Consider the following 14,775-nt stretch of genomic DNA (forward strand, 5'->3'; position numbering starts at 1 on the left):
GTGGGGATGCTTTTCTTCAGCAGGGACAGGGAAGCTGGTCAGAGTTGATGGGAAGATGGATGGAGCCAAATACAGGGCAATCTTGGAAGAAAACCTGTTAGATTCTGTAAAAGACTTGAGACTGGGGCGGAGGTTCACCTTCCAGCAGGACAACGACCCTAAACATACAGCCAGAGCTACAATGGAATGGTTTAGATCAAAGCATATTCATGTGTTAGAATGGCCCAGTCAAAGTCCAAACCTAAATCCAATTGAGAATCTCTGGCAAGACTTGAAAATTGCTGTTCACAGACGCTCTCCATCCAATCTGACTGAGCTTGAGCTATTTTGCAAAGAAGAATGGACAAACATGTCAGTCTCTAGATGTGCAAAGCTGGTAGAGACATACCCCAAAAGACTTGCAGCTGTAATTGCAGCGAAAGGTGGTTCTACAAAGTATTGACTCAGGGGGGCTGAATACCTTTGCACGCCACACTTTTCAGTTTTATAATTGTAAAAAAATTTGAAAACCATTTATCATTTTCCTTCCACTTCACAATTATGCATCACTTTGTGTTGGTCTATCACATAAAATCCCAATAAAATACATTTACGTTTGTGGTTGTAACGTGACAAAATGTGGAAATGTTCAAGGGGTATGAATACTTTTGCAAGCCACTGTATATATACACATGAAAATAACACACTCTTGGCTCTCCATGCAAGTCTACTCCGCCATTCAATCATGGCTGATCTATCTTTCCCTCTCGACCCCATTCTCCTGCCTTCTCCCCATCACCCTTGACACCGTTATATCAAGATTCTGTCAATCTTTACCTTAAAAATATCCATTAACTTGGCCTCCACAGCTGTCTGTGGCAATGAATTCCACAGATTCACCACCCTCTGACTAAATAAATTCCTCCACATCTCCTTTCCAAAGGGGCGTCCTTTTACTCTGAGGCTATGCCCTCTGGTCCTAACCTCTCACACCAGTGGAAACATCCTCTCCACATTCACTCTATCCAGACCTTTCCCTGTTCAGTTAGTTTCAATGAGGTGCCCCCTCATCTTTCTAAACTTGCGTCTTTTTATTACTCAGTCAAGTTATGCCAACTCTAAATATTTTCTAGTCTCGGACCAGAGGTCACATCCTCAGATTTAAAGGACGTTCCTTTAGGAAGGAGATGATGAAGAATTTATTTAGTCAGACGGTGGTGAATCTGTGGAATTCATTGCCACAGACGACTGTGGAGGCCAAGTCAGTGGATATTTTGGAGATAGATAGATTCTTGATTAGTACGGGTGTCAGGAGTTATGGGGAGAAGGCAGGAGAATGGGGTTGAATGGCGAGTAGACTTGCAGAGAGAGCCAAGAGTGTTTTATTGTCATGTGGCCCAGATAGAACAATAAAATTAATACTTGCTGCAGCACAACAGAATATGTAAACATAATACACTGTAAACAATATAATAAACGAGACAGAATGTTTACCTACAGTGGACGGATTGTCGACTGACCCAAGATGGGATTGAACTTTGAGTTTTATTGGGTCTGCATTCAATCAGGTAAGCATAGTTCTCACTATTATGCCGGCCCGGTGGCGCAGCGGTAGAGTTGCTGCCTTACAGCACCAGAGACACAGGTTCGATCCTGACCTCAGATGCTGTCAGTGCGGAGTTTGTATCTTCTCCCTGTGACCGCGTGGGTTTTCTCCGGGTGCTCCGGTTTCCTCCCACATTCCAAAGGTACAGGTTTGTTGGTTAAATGGCTTCAGTAAAATTGTAAATTGCCCCTAGTGTGTAGGATCGAACTAGTGCACTGGTCAGCAAGGACTGGTTGGGCTGAAGGGCTTGTTTCCGTGCTGTATCTCTAAAGTTTAAGGTCTATAGGCTTGCGGCCGGTGTATACGGTTTGGGTGCAGGAAATGAGTGACTTTTAGTTTGGTTTAGAGCAGTTTAGAGATACAGCGTGGAAATAGGCCCTTCAGCCCTGCTAGTCCATGCTGACCAGTGATCCCTGCACACTAACACTATCCGACACACACTTGGGACAATTTACAATTTTTTTTATCAAGCCAATTAACCTACAAACCTGTACGTCTTTGCAGTGTGGGAGAAATCCGGAGATCCAGGAGAGAACCCCACACAGGTCACGACGTGGCCGTACAAACTTTGTACAGACAAACACCCGTAGTCAGGACCGAACCCGGGTCTCTGGCACTGTAAAGGGCCTGACCCACTTTCCCGAGTTATTCATGAATTCTCCCGAGTTTTCAAACTCGCAGAATGTTCGTGACGAGTCGTGGTCTGCTGGTGGATGCATAGGGGTGCTGCTGCCGGAGATGTGAGGTCTTGCCTGATGATGTTGCCTTCATGAGCCCGACGGCTTTTGCCTCCTCGTCGAGCTCATTGACTAGTTTCGACAGACTACGGACTCGTTACAAACATTCTGCGAGTTTGAAAACGCGGGAGAATTCGTGAATAACTCGGGAAAGTGGGACAGGCCCTTTAGGCAGCAACGCTACCACTGCGCCACCGTGCCATCCTTGATCTATGAAATATGTCCTCTGAATTGCTCTTGTAATCAGAGCTGCGAAGATCACTTATCGCTGGTTGGTGAAACTCTAGTAGTAAGGAGGCAGCCACATACCTGGTCCATATCCTGCTTGCTCATCCCAAACTTGTAGTGTCCCAGAAGAAAAGGCCAGACATCTTTCCTTATTTCATGCTGGACTCCTCCATAGTAAACCATTCTCAGCAGCTCCAACTTTTTGTAATTCTAAAAATGAAAATGATAACAAATATTCATTGACACTTAAACAAACGCAGTCGAATTTTGTTGGCATTCTTTGCAATGATCACAAAGGCAAACTTAAGCAACAGCACCTCATCTTCTGACTTGGCACATCACAGTCCTCACAACTGAATTCAATAATTTCACAGAACCATTATAGCTAGAACAGGGAGCAAGATTGAATCGGAGTCTGAGGTGCATTTTTTAACTCATGCGGTGATGGGTATATGGAGCAAGCTGCTAGAAGGGTTCGTTGAGGTAGATATTATAACAGCAATAAAAAGACATTTGGACAATACATGGATAAGAAAGGTATAGTGGGATATGGGTCAGGTGCGGGCAAATGGAAATAGCTTTGATGGGGCATCTTGGTTGGCATGGGCAAGTTGGGTAGACAAGACAAGACAAGACAAGAGACATTTAGTGTCACATGTACCAATTGGTGCAGTGAAATTTGTGGTCGCCATACAGCCATACGAATAAAATAAAGGTCACAGAACACGATAGTCTGTAACATAAACATCCCCACACAGCGGTATCAAAGTTTCCCACTGTGAGGGAAGGCACCAAAGTTCAGTCCTCCTCCTCTGTTGTTCACCCGTGGTCGGGGGCCTTCTCGAGCCCTCCGTAGTCACTGCTACGGGCAGCCCGATGTTCAGGCCCGCTCGCCGGGATGATGGAACTCCGACGTCGGAACGGGAGAACAACCGATGGAAGAGCCAGTATCCACGTTCTCCAGAGATGCCGCCTGACCCACTGAGTTACTCCAGCACTTTGTGTCTATTTTTTTTTAATCCCTGTTTTTGTTCAACTTCTCTTTCCATTACTGTATTATTCATGCCAATGATTTTGTGTGTCTGGGAGTTACACCAGCAGTGGTCCCAACACAAAAATCCACACTCATGCAACATAAAACAGTACAGCATAGACACAAGGAACTGCAAGTGCAGGTTTTACGAAAAAGGACACAAAATTCTGGAGTAACTCTGAGGGGCAGGCTGCTTCTTTGAAGAACATGGATAGGCAACGTTTCGGGTCGGAACCCACCTTTGGACAGTGTTGAAGAAAGGTTATCAATCTACAATGTCCTCTCTCTTCCACAGATGCTGCCTGGCCTGCTGACTATTTCATGCAGTTTGTTTAAGAAGGAACTGCAGATGCTGGAAAATCGAAGGTAGACAAAAGTGCTGGAGAAACTCAGCGGGTGCAGCAGCATCTATGGAGCGAAGGAAATAGGCAACGTTTCGGGCCGAAACTCTTCTTCAGACTGATGTGGGGGGGGGGGCAGGAAGTAGAAAGGAAGAGGAGGAGCCAGAGGGCTGAGGGACTCTGTCGCACCTGTCGCACCTGGAACGACTGCTTGGGTCTTTGCAACCACAAGAAATGCTACCCTTGTCGCTTTACCTTGCCCCCTTGACTCCATTCGAGGGCCCAAACAGTCGTTCCAGGTGCGACAGTGGTCCAGCATCTGCAGTTCCTTCTTAAACAGGTTTGTAGGCTAACCTTGTAGGCTAATTGGTTTGGTGTCATTGTAAAATTGTCCTTTGTGTGTGTGGGATAGTATTAGTGTGCAGGGATCGATGGCTGGCGTGGTGGGCCGAAGGGCCTGTTTTCTCGCTGCATCTCTAACCTAAGCTAATCTAAACTAAAGATGGTTAAGGAACTCGGGAACAGATATTTAAAGTGATGAGTGAAAGATACAGGGGGAATGCAAGAGGAAAAACCACTACATTGAGTGTGATAATGAGGGCAAACAAGGGATACACGTGACAATAAACTAAACTGGACAGCTATTTTGGACTTCAAAGGGGAATTAAGTAGGATGTGAGGATAAATAACCTTGCAGGGCCACCAGTAAAAAGGGATTGTTTGGATTATTCTGCAAAGAGTCAGCAAGAACTTGATGGGCTGAATGGCCTGTTACCGTGTTATAAGTCTATGATTTTATCCCCCCCCAATTTACTTTAATCCAGCAGTGTTCATTGATAATGGGCAGGATTTTGTTTTATTTAGTTTTAAGTTTTAGATATACAGCTCAGAAACAAGCCCTTCGGCCCACTGAGTCCACACCCAGCAGCGATCCCCACACATTAACCTCACCCTACACACACTAGGGACAACTTATCTTTTATACCAGGCCAATTAACCGACAAAGCTGTACGTCTTTGGAGTGTGGGAGGAAACGGAAGATCTCGGAGTTTGTACGTTCCCCCCGTGACCTGCTTGGGTTTTCTCCGATTTCCTCCCACACTCCAAAGACGTACAGATCTGTAGGTTAATTGGCTTTGTATCAATGTAAATTGTCCCTAGCTTGTGTAGGATAGTGTTAGTATGGGGGGATCGCTGGTCGGCACGGACTAGGTGGGCCAAAGGGCCTATTTCTGCGCTGCACATCTAAACGAAACTAAACTTTGCCTCAGAAGGCCCTCCTCCCTCCCCAAGTTCCATCCTACCTTTCTATCCTTCTCATACTTATTCCAGACCTCTGCAGTCAGTCCACCTGAGGCTTCCGACGGCTTGTTGGATGGGACAATGGTGTGGTTCACGAGAGCTGATAGATGTGTGCGGACAGTCGATAGGTGTCGGCAGTAAGCCAGCCCTGGGTAGAGGAACACACAGGCTTTCAGGATAGCTTGAACATAGGCCAAAGTGAAAAGTAGATATCCACAGTGAAACGATATACAGAGACGTAAAATTCATTCAACTGAACCGTCAAGCCGAAGCATGCATGATGGAGCCAGTATAGAGTCATAAACCCACACTGCCTTATATTTTAACATCAGATTAATATAGTTTAGTTAAAGGGGCTGTCCCACTTGGGCGACCTAATTGGCGAGTTTAGAAGAGTTTGAAAAAATGACATGTTGAAGACCTCCTTCGACTATGTTGAAGACCAGCTTCGACTAGCTACGACTAACTTCGGGAACATTGGACACCGAATAGTGGAGAGTGAAGACGATCTCCTTCGATCTCCTTCGACCTCCGTTCTACTATGATGAAGACTATCTATGACTACCTTCGACCATCTTCGACTACCCTCGATTACCTACGACTAACATGTCGACCTACTACGACTAAACCCACAAGTAAAAAAAGTATCGATTTTTTCCATGGCGACCTTTTTTTACTCACGGGCATTTTTTAACATGTTGAAAAAAACACCGCGACCTAGCTGAGGCCTCGAGACCACTCTCGAGCATGAAGGAAAGTTACGAAGACCTCCTACGAACTCGTGTCGACCATGCTGCGAGTATGAGTCGAGGGCAAACTCGCCAGAACTCGCGGATTAGGTCGCCCAAGTGGGACAGGCCCTTTATTGTCTCGTGTACCGAGGTACAGTGAAAAGCTGTTTGTTGCGTGTCATCCAATCGGTTGAAATACTATACATGATTACAATCAAGCCATCCACAGTGTACAGATACAAGATAAAGGGAATAATGTTTGATGCATGATGAAGTCCAGTAAAATCCGATTAAAGATAGTCCGAGGGTCTCCAATGAGGTAGATGGTAGCTCAAGGTCGCTCTCTAGATTTCCAAATGAAGCACAGATTATTAATCACTGCCAGAACGTCTTACACTAATAATTTACATTTGATAATCCTTAGTGATGCTCAAACAGGTGATGATATTAATAAACACTTCAACAAACTCGGAAAAACATGAAACACATTCCATCTTTCCCTGGTCTCCACTGAGTCAATCTCTCAGCTCGAGCAGTGTACTTACATCCATAAAATGCCCTTGAAACGATTTGCCTCTTCATGTTCTCACAAAGCATCTTCAACGGGGTCCTGTGGTGGGATAAAGACCATCTGTTCACAAAGAATAAGTTTCCTGTTTAGAGATAGAGATTGAGAAAAGTAGAACCAGGCCCTTCGGCCCACCGAGTCCACGCCGACCAGCTATCTCAGACAGTCGTGCTGTGTGACTCTCGTTCCTACAGTGGACTGATATTCAACAACAATAACTGTAAAACCGCTCGGAATGACCCAGTGGCTGAAGTGCTTTCTTTAATCAGACTCCTAGGTAGAAATATGTTGACTGGTCAGCTGCAGTCCCAATCACTAGGCCGTTGCCTTTACGATGTTAAAAATAGCGCTGCCACAGAAGGCCAAGTCAATGGATATTTGTTAAAGCAGGGATGGATAGGTTCTTGAGGTTGCCATGGCAGCGGGAGCCTCAGTGGCGGTGGGGCCTCGCGATCGACCCGCGATCAATGGCCAATGAGCGTCGGGGGGGGGGCGGGGGAGGGGAAGACAATGGGGACCCGGCGTGGGGGACGGTGGGAGTACAAACGGGACCAGGTGTGGGGGAGAGGGGGGAGGGGGGGGGGGGGGGGCACTGTGAGTTTTAGAATCCTCTGCCCAGGAGATAAGTCTGCGTTTGTTTGTTTGCCCATTTGTGCCGGTGAAGTCAGCCAGCCAACAGTCGCTTGTCTTTTTCTTTTTGTTTTCACTTTTAATTGCAAATTTTTCATGAACCTTGTTGTGTGTTGTGACTGTCGGCAGAACAATGTCCCTCCGGGGATGAGTAAAGTTTTATTGTATCGTATATGTGATTAGCATGGGTGTCGGGGGTTACGGGGAGGGGGGAGGGGGCAGGAGAATGGGGTTAGGGGGGAGAGATAGATCGGCCATGATTGAAATGGCGGAGTAGACTTGATGGGCCGAATGGCCTAATTCTGCCCCTATCACATGGCCTTATGGCCTTTAACCTGTGCAGGTGTCATTATTTCATGGGCGGTGACCTGTTCTCCTCACCTGTCGTTGCCACAGGAGCAGCGGATGGGAACGTCGTAAGGAGAACCACTGCTGGAGCAGGAGAGGCAGGGGGAGCCATGGTTACACGCATCTCCCAGCTGCCAAGGGAACTGGGTGCCACTGCACCCGTGCATCACCAGCAACTCACTAGGATCTAGGGCAGAAGAAACAGAAAATTCGGCATGCGGTTTTAAAGTGTTTTTTTTTAACCCCTCCCTGGAACGCCTAGTTGCACTGGCTGCTTGGTATCTGTACCTGCATCTGTGCCACTTTAGGTCAAAGGTTCACTGTGGCCACAATTTCTCCATCGCTTCAGCATTGAAAAAAGTCTAAACGGAATCCAATTGAACCAAGTTGCTTTAAAACTCAGTGTGGTCGGTGATATGTTCTAACCTTTTTTTTTCTACGCAACAAGTAGCTAATCTGTGGAGCTCGTTGCCACAGAGGGCTGTGGAGGCCAAGTCAGTGGATATTTTTTAAGGCAGAGATAGACAAAGTCTTGATTAGAACGGGTGTCAGGGGTTACGGGAAGAAGGCAGGAAAATGGGATTAGGAGGCAAAGATCAGCCATGATTGAATGGCGGAGTGGACTCGATGGGCTGAATGGCCTAATTCTACTATAACTTGTGAACTTGTGAATAAATGTACCTTTAGCCATTGGAACCCCAACCTTGGAGAAGGAGGCAGATTATGCTATAGGTGACTTTCTTTTGCCCAAGAGCCTGAAGTATGTTATGTTGGAGTATTGAGGTATTGGTACCAAGGTGAGTACTCTGATTAGATATCCCTGTTTCTATCCCACATGATCCACACTTGCCAGTCAAAATTCCCTCTTCCATACATTCAGAGTCAACTAAGGGGGGTGGAGAGGGGATGATGCCCAATTTTTGCCCAGCTAGTGGAATCACAAAGTTGATCCACTGTGAGGTTCTCTGGTAGACACTTCATAAATTCATAAATGATAGGGGCAGAATTAGGCCATTCGGCCCATCAAGTCTACTTTGCCATTCAATCATGGCTGATCTATCCCTCCCTCCTAACCCCATTCCTCCCTACCTTCTCCCCGTAACCCTTGACACTCATACTAATCAAGAATCTGTCTCAAAATATCCATTGACAGCCTTCTGTGGTAATTCATTCCACATATTCAGCACCCTCTGGTTAAAAGAAATTCATCCTCATCTCCTTCCTAAAGGAACGTTATTTAATTCTGAGCTATGACCTAGACTCTCCCACTGGTGGAAACATCATCTCCACATCCACTCTATCCGGGCCTGGGACATGTATAGAGTCAGAGGGACATAGGGCCAGTGAGCTGGTTGTTACTGGGTCAGTAATTTTACTGCAATCTCAGATCCCTAGACTTAAGGGCCTGCCCCACTTGGGTGTCATTTGCGCGTCACGCAGATGGCTCGCGAAGATTTTGTACATCCCAAAATCCTGGGGCGTCGCACGCGACCGCGGGTCACTGCCTACGTCACCGCGCACCATGCGAGCATCACGTGCGTGCCGTGACGCGTAAATGATGTCGTGTAAATGACGCACAAATGACGCCCAAGTGGCACAGGCTCTTTAGGAGGCAGAGGCAGTACAACGGGTCATGGCTGTTGTTCCTTCTTCTCTTGACTTGACTCAAGCAACTGCAGATGCTGGTTAAAAAGAAATAGAGACACAATGTGCTGCAGTAACTGAGTGGGTCAGGCAGCATCTCTGGAGGTCAAGAATGGACGATGCTTCTGAAACATTGCCTGCCCAGCTTCCCCAGAGATGCTGCCTGACCTGCTGAGTTACTCCAGCACTTTGTGTCCAATCTATTGACTACCTGATACAAACTGCACAGGGGTCTTTTGGAGCTGACTCCGCCCATTCCCACTGAGGCCGCTGCCAATGTTGGGACAGTTGCTTGGACACCAGGATGGCCTTTTGTTTCTTTGTCAAAGCGTACACAGTGAAAGCTGGCAAGCTAATCACATTTGAAAGTTCAAACCAAATGCCCTTCAGATTGAAAATCCCAATATCCAGGGCGGTGGAGCAAGCCCACCGCTCACTGTTGACATGGTAACTCTATCAATAAGTGGGGATCCACGTCAGATGACGCAGAGTCCAATGCGGGGATTAATTTCAGCGGTCCAATTAGTATGCGCTTATCTACTGACAGAAACTTCGGTTGGGGCTCTTTACGAGAATAATCCCAGGGATGAGTGGGTTAACATATGTACGATGAGCGTCTGTCGGCACTGGGCCTGTACTCGCTGGAGTTTAGATGAATGAGGGGGGACCTCATTGAAACTTACCGAATAGTGAAAGGCCTGGATAGAGCGGATGCAGAGAGGATGTTTCCACTAGTGGGAGAGTCTAGGACCAGAGACCATGGCCTCAGGACGTACCTTTAGAAAGGAGATGAGGAGGAATTTCTTTAGTCAGAGGTTGGTGAATCTGTGGAATTCATTGCCATAGCGGGCTGCGGAGGCCGTCAATGGATATTTTTAAGGCAGAGATTTTTGATTTGTACGGGTGTCAGGGGCAATGGGGATAAGGCAGGAGAATGGGGTTGAGAGGGAAAAGATAGATCAGCCATGATTGGATGGCGGAGTGGACTTGATGGGCCGAATGGCCTAATTCTGCTCTGACAACTTATGAACTATTGTTGCATGGACATCAAGCAAAAACAGCTTCAGACTTTGCCACTGTAACTGCAATGGTTGAGTAGCTTCCAATATACGGTGTAAAAGCTCACTAGACGTGGATGAATCACGCAACAGAAAAGCTTCAATGTGGCAGAGGGTGCTGTGGACACTCCAACGTTGAACGACTGAATCACAAAAAATCTTGCCAATTCTCTAGAATTTTAGGATTTAGTCTTCTATGAAATGACAGAGTTATAATTAGATGGAGTGGCAAAGAAAGATAGATTCATAGAGTGATACAGTGTGGAAACAGGCCCTTCGGCCCAACTTGTCCACACCGGCCAACATGTCCCAGCTACACTAGTCCCACCTACCTCCAAACCTGTCCTATCCATGTACCTGTATAACAATTTCTTAGATGTTACTGCTTTGCCTAACAAAATGTTGAAGGTGTGATATACAACACACTTTTAAGTGCAAGAATGCTCAAGGGAATCTAAAATAAGAACTGTGACTTGATAAGAAAGTAAGAAACACCTTTGGAAATTTAAGATGCGGCTTTAAATCATTGCAATGACTGCATTATGAATATAACCAAAATAAATCATATTGCCATGATCATATTGAATATGCAGGCTCGAAAGGCAGAATGGCCTACTCCTGCACCTATTTTCTATGTTTTCTATGTTTCTATGTTTCTATGTAAATCCTACGTTTGCAGGGTGTGTTGTTCATTTTAGTGGGGGGATGCCATTTGGCATCAGTACCACCAGAACAAATAGAAATGAAGAGAGAGAGAGAGGGATATTAACTACAGACTTTGTTACAATACTGGACTAGCAAGTCCCGAGAAACAGACTTTTGTCCCAGAAACACGATATTGAATTTTAGTTTGGAAAATTATATTCAGTAAATCTTACATCTAAATAGGTGTGATATCCTTCAAAAAAGCAAATCTGCCGTCCTTACTCAGTGTGGCCCCTCTGTGACCCCCAGCAAGGTGGTTGAAACTAAAATGGTTCATATAATTGAGTTTAGAAGAATGAAGGAGGTTTTCATTGAAACCGACCGAATAGTGAAAGAGCTGGATAGAGTGAATGAGGAGAGGATGTTTCCACTAGCGGGAGAGTCTAGGACCAGAGGTCACAGCCTCAGAATAAAAGGACGCACCTTTAGAAAGGAGATGAGGAGGAATTTCTTTCATCAGAGGGTGGTGAGTCTGTGGAACTCATTGCCACAGAATGCTGTGGAGGCCAAGTCAATGGATATTTTCGAGGTGGAGGTTGGCAGATTTTTGATTAGGACGGGTGTCAGGGGTTACGGGGAAAAGGCAGGAGAATGGGATTGAGATAGATCAGCCATGATTGAATGGCGGAGTAGACCTGATATGTCGAATGGCCTAATTCTGCTCCTAGGAGCAAACCTATGGTTCAGAAAACTACTGGGGCAATGTCTACATCTCTAATACCAGAAATATCTGCCACCACTGCTGACAAAATGTCATGGGTGGACGTTGGCTAAGGAGTTTAGACTCTAAGGTTGAAGAGGTTAACTTGGTAAAATGCCACTTAGAGTCATAATGCCAATCTCTGCCAGTGGGAACACCATCCAACAAGAGTTTGCAAGCAGGGAGGAAGGTAAATGGTAAAAAATAATTGCTTCTTGTAAATCAGATGACGGGTGCTGGCAAACCTGACACTTGAAGACCGTGGAATTAAAACAAATGTCTAAATCGTCACTCTGCAGACATCAAGTGAATGACTTGAAAGCATAAGTGGCAATCTATTTGCTCTTTATAGAATTGCACCATCTAAATGCGACTGGGGCTTAAATGCCTGTACTAATCACATTTCTGCAGGCATGTCACCGATGCAATTATTTACGGTGCTGCAACCAAAAAAGAAAAAAAAAAGGTTAACTAAAACGATAGCGATGACATGTTTTTGTTGCAATTGGCATGCGTTAGTGAAACTAATTCAAAGCAGCAAGATTCGTCGTTGATATGAAGTAAAATTGAGGATATAATTTTGTGGCATCATCCCCCTGTGATACACATTATAAATTCTGGTAATCAACTCCAATATGATCAAGCTTGCAATGTGAATTCTGTTGAATTTCATCCATGCATCGGCAGCAAGTGAATGCGGTTAGCAAAACATAAGGAAAATTTTAATATCTGCCATCTCATGTTAAAAGTAGACATCTTGGAGTGATTACAAAGAGATGTGTTCGTCCCAGTTCAGAAGGCAGCTTGTAACATGCTTCAGTGTGACACTGACCAGGATGCCATCTGCACTCTTTATAGACCTGGGAGCTCTCCCGTTATTTGCATGATCTCGCCGCACCCACTCCCCAAACCCTTCCCCTCCCCAATTCCCATCGCCTCTCAAAAGGAAGCACAGAGCCGTAAGACTTCACATGCAGCCAGGCAACGAAAGGGCCTGTCCCACTTTCACAACCTAATTCACGACCTCTGCCGAGTTTGCCCTTGACTCATACTCGCGGCATGGTCGTCACGAGGTCGCAGGAGGTCGTAGGTAGGTCGTAGCAGGCCGCGATGTTAGTCGTAGGTACTCGTGGCATCAAGTAGGTTGGGGCGTTTTTTCTAGCATGATGAAAAATGTCCACGAGTAAAAAAGGTTGTGAATTAGGTGGTGAAAGTGGGACAGGCCCTTAAACCTTGGAGAAATAGAACAGAAATAAAGGTTGAGACTGGAGAGAGAGAGGATGGCATCAATGTAATGTCAGCCATGACTGCAACAAAACTACACTTAAGATGACTAACAGAAGCTCAGGGGCTGGGAGCAAGACAAGGCAGGCAGAATCGAGTCACTGAGCATAAAGTTAGATAGAAACAAACAACTTAACAAAAAGTAAAATGCTCTTCACCTTAATTCTTCAGGAAGCAGTTGGCCGACGGATCATTTATTGCCGCTTCTCAATGGTTTTGAGTTACAAAAATTAATTTCAGTGTGTATGGCATGAAATTTAAAGGAATTGTATTCTTTTGTTTTACTTTTTGCCTGGGGTTGGGGGAGGGGGGGGGTGGAGTGTGGCAAGAGACCTGGTGTAATCAGAACCTCACAGGACCTAAAGAAAAAAAAAGTGAGACCTGATGAAAGGTTGTCTAAGAAATTGAGAAACCAATATAAGATTAATCACCTGGTGAAGAATTACAGTGAACAGCATCTTGGTGACTCTGCCGATTTGTTTATTTTTTGTGTGGCCACATGCATAGTTCAAGCATGTTGCGAAAGATTAAAAGCAACAGTGAGCAAAATGGGACACAACAGTGTTGTCATTACCTTCAAACTATTACCAGCGAGCCTGGGATGCAACGCTCATATAGGATTAAGGTTTGTGGACCTTAGTACACCAGCTGCCCAGCCCCTTTCCCCCACTCTCAATCCCCTCCACAAACTATTCATGGAATACGCAGGGTGCATCGTCGCGGCTTGGTTTGGGAACGGCTCCATCCGAGACCGCAAGAATTGTGGACGCAGCCCAGACCATCACACAAACCAACCCTCTCTTCCATTGACTCCATTTATACCTCACGATGCCTCGGCAAGGCCAGCAGCAGAATCAAGGACGAGTCGCACCCTGATCACTCCCTTTTCTCCCCTCTCCCATCAGTAGAAGTGTGAAAACACACACCTCCAGATTGAGGGACAGTTTCTTCCCAGCTGTTATCAGGTAACTGAATCATCCTACCACAACCAGAGAGCAGACCTGAACTACTATCTACCTCTTTGGTGACCCTCAGACTATCCTTGAGTGGACTTTGCTGGCTTTATCTTGCCCTAAACATTATTCCCTTACCATGTATCTATGCACTGTAAATGGATTGATTGTAATCATGTATTGTCTTTCTGCCGACTGGATAGCATGCAACAAACGCTTTTCACCTCAGCACACGTGAATATCAAATAAACTGATTGAATTGGAACTGAAATCACATTGTGGAAACCAGATTAACGCATTTAAATGAAAATCCATCTGTCCGCTATCAGAGAGAGTATATAACAACTAGAGTTCATGGCTTTCTTTAAGAAAAAAGCTATTTTTGGTGAAAGTTGCGATGGAACCAGTGGGCTGGGGGAGGGAAAGCACACAGTCATATTTCAATAGAGTCATAGAGCACGGAATCAGACCCTTCGGCCCAACATGTCCATGTTGACCAAGATGCCCTATCTATCGTGCTGGCCTGAATCCTTCTAAACCTGTCCTATCCATGTACCTGTCTAAATGTTTCTTAAACATTGCAATAGTCCCTGTCTCAACTACCTCTTCTGGCAGCTCATTCCACACATCCACAACACCCTCTTTGTGAAAGAGTTGCCCATCAGGTTCCTATTAAATCTTTCTCCCCTCACTTTAAACGAATGTCCTCTGATTCTTGACCCTGGGCATGAACGACTCTGGGCATTCACCTGGCTATTTCCCTCATGATTTTTTGCCACTCTCGAAGATCACCCAAGATCTTCGGTTTCCTCCCGCACTCCAAAGACGTACTGGCTTGTAGGTTAATTGGCTTGGGTTTGCATAGTTGGTATAAGTGTCTCTCCCATCGGGCAAAAGGTATAGAAGTGTAAAACGCACACCTCCAGAT

At 45.6% G+C, this 14,775-nt stretch overlaps 1 protein-coding gene across 1 annotated transcript in view; it reads right to left on the bottom strand.

The window, feature by feature from the left end:
- The window catches only part of sgsm2 (small G protein signaling modulator 2), a 72,218-nt gene that overhangs the window by 19,958 nt on the left and 37,485 nt on the right, over positions 1-14,775 (bottom strand). The window contains exons 10-13 of the mRNA XM_033045656.1: positions 7,537-7,690; positions 6,503-6,567; positions 5,229-5,374; positions 2,632-2,760 (exon numbers count right to left, since the gene is read on the bottom strand). Of these exons, the coding sequence (XP_032901547.1) occupies positions 2,632-2,760; positions 5,229-5,374; positions 6,503-6,567; positions 7,537-7,690 (494 nt within the window). The remainder of the gene's footprint in view (positions 1-2,631; positions 2,761-5,228; positions 5,375-6,502; positions 6,568-7,536; positions 7,691-14,775) is intronic.

Source organism: Amblyraja radiata, chromosome 28 (assembly GCF_010909765.2).
Source record: "Amblyraja radiata isolate CabotCenter1 chromosome 28, sAmbRad1.1.pri, whole genome shotgun sequence".
NCBI classification, from domain to species: domain Eukaryota; kingdom Metazoa; phylum Chordata; class Chondrichthyes; order Rajiformes; family Rajidae; genus Amblyraja; species Amblyraja radiata.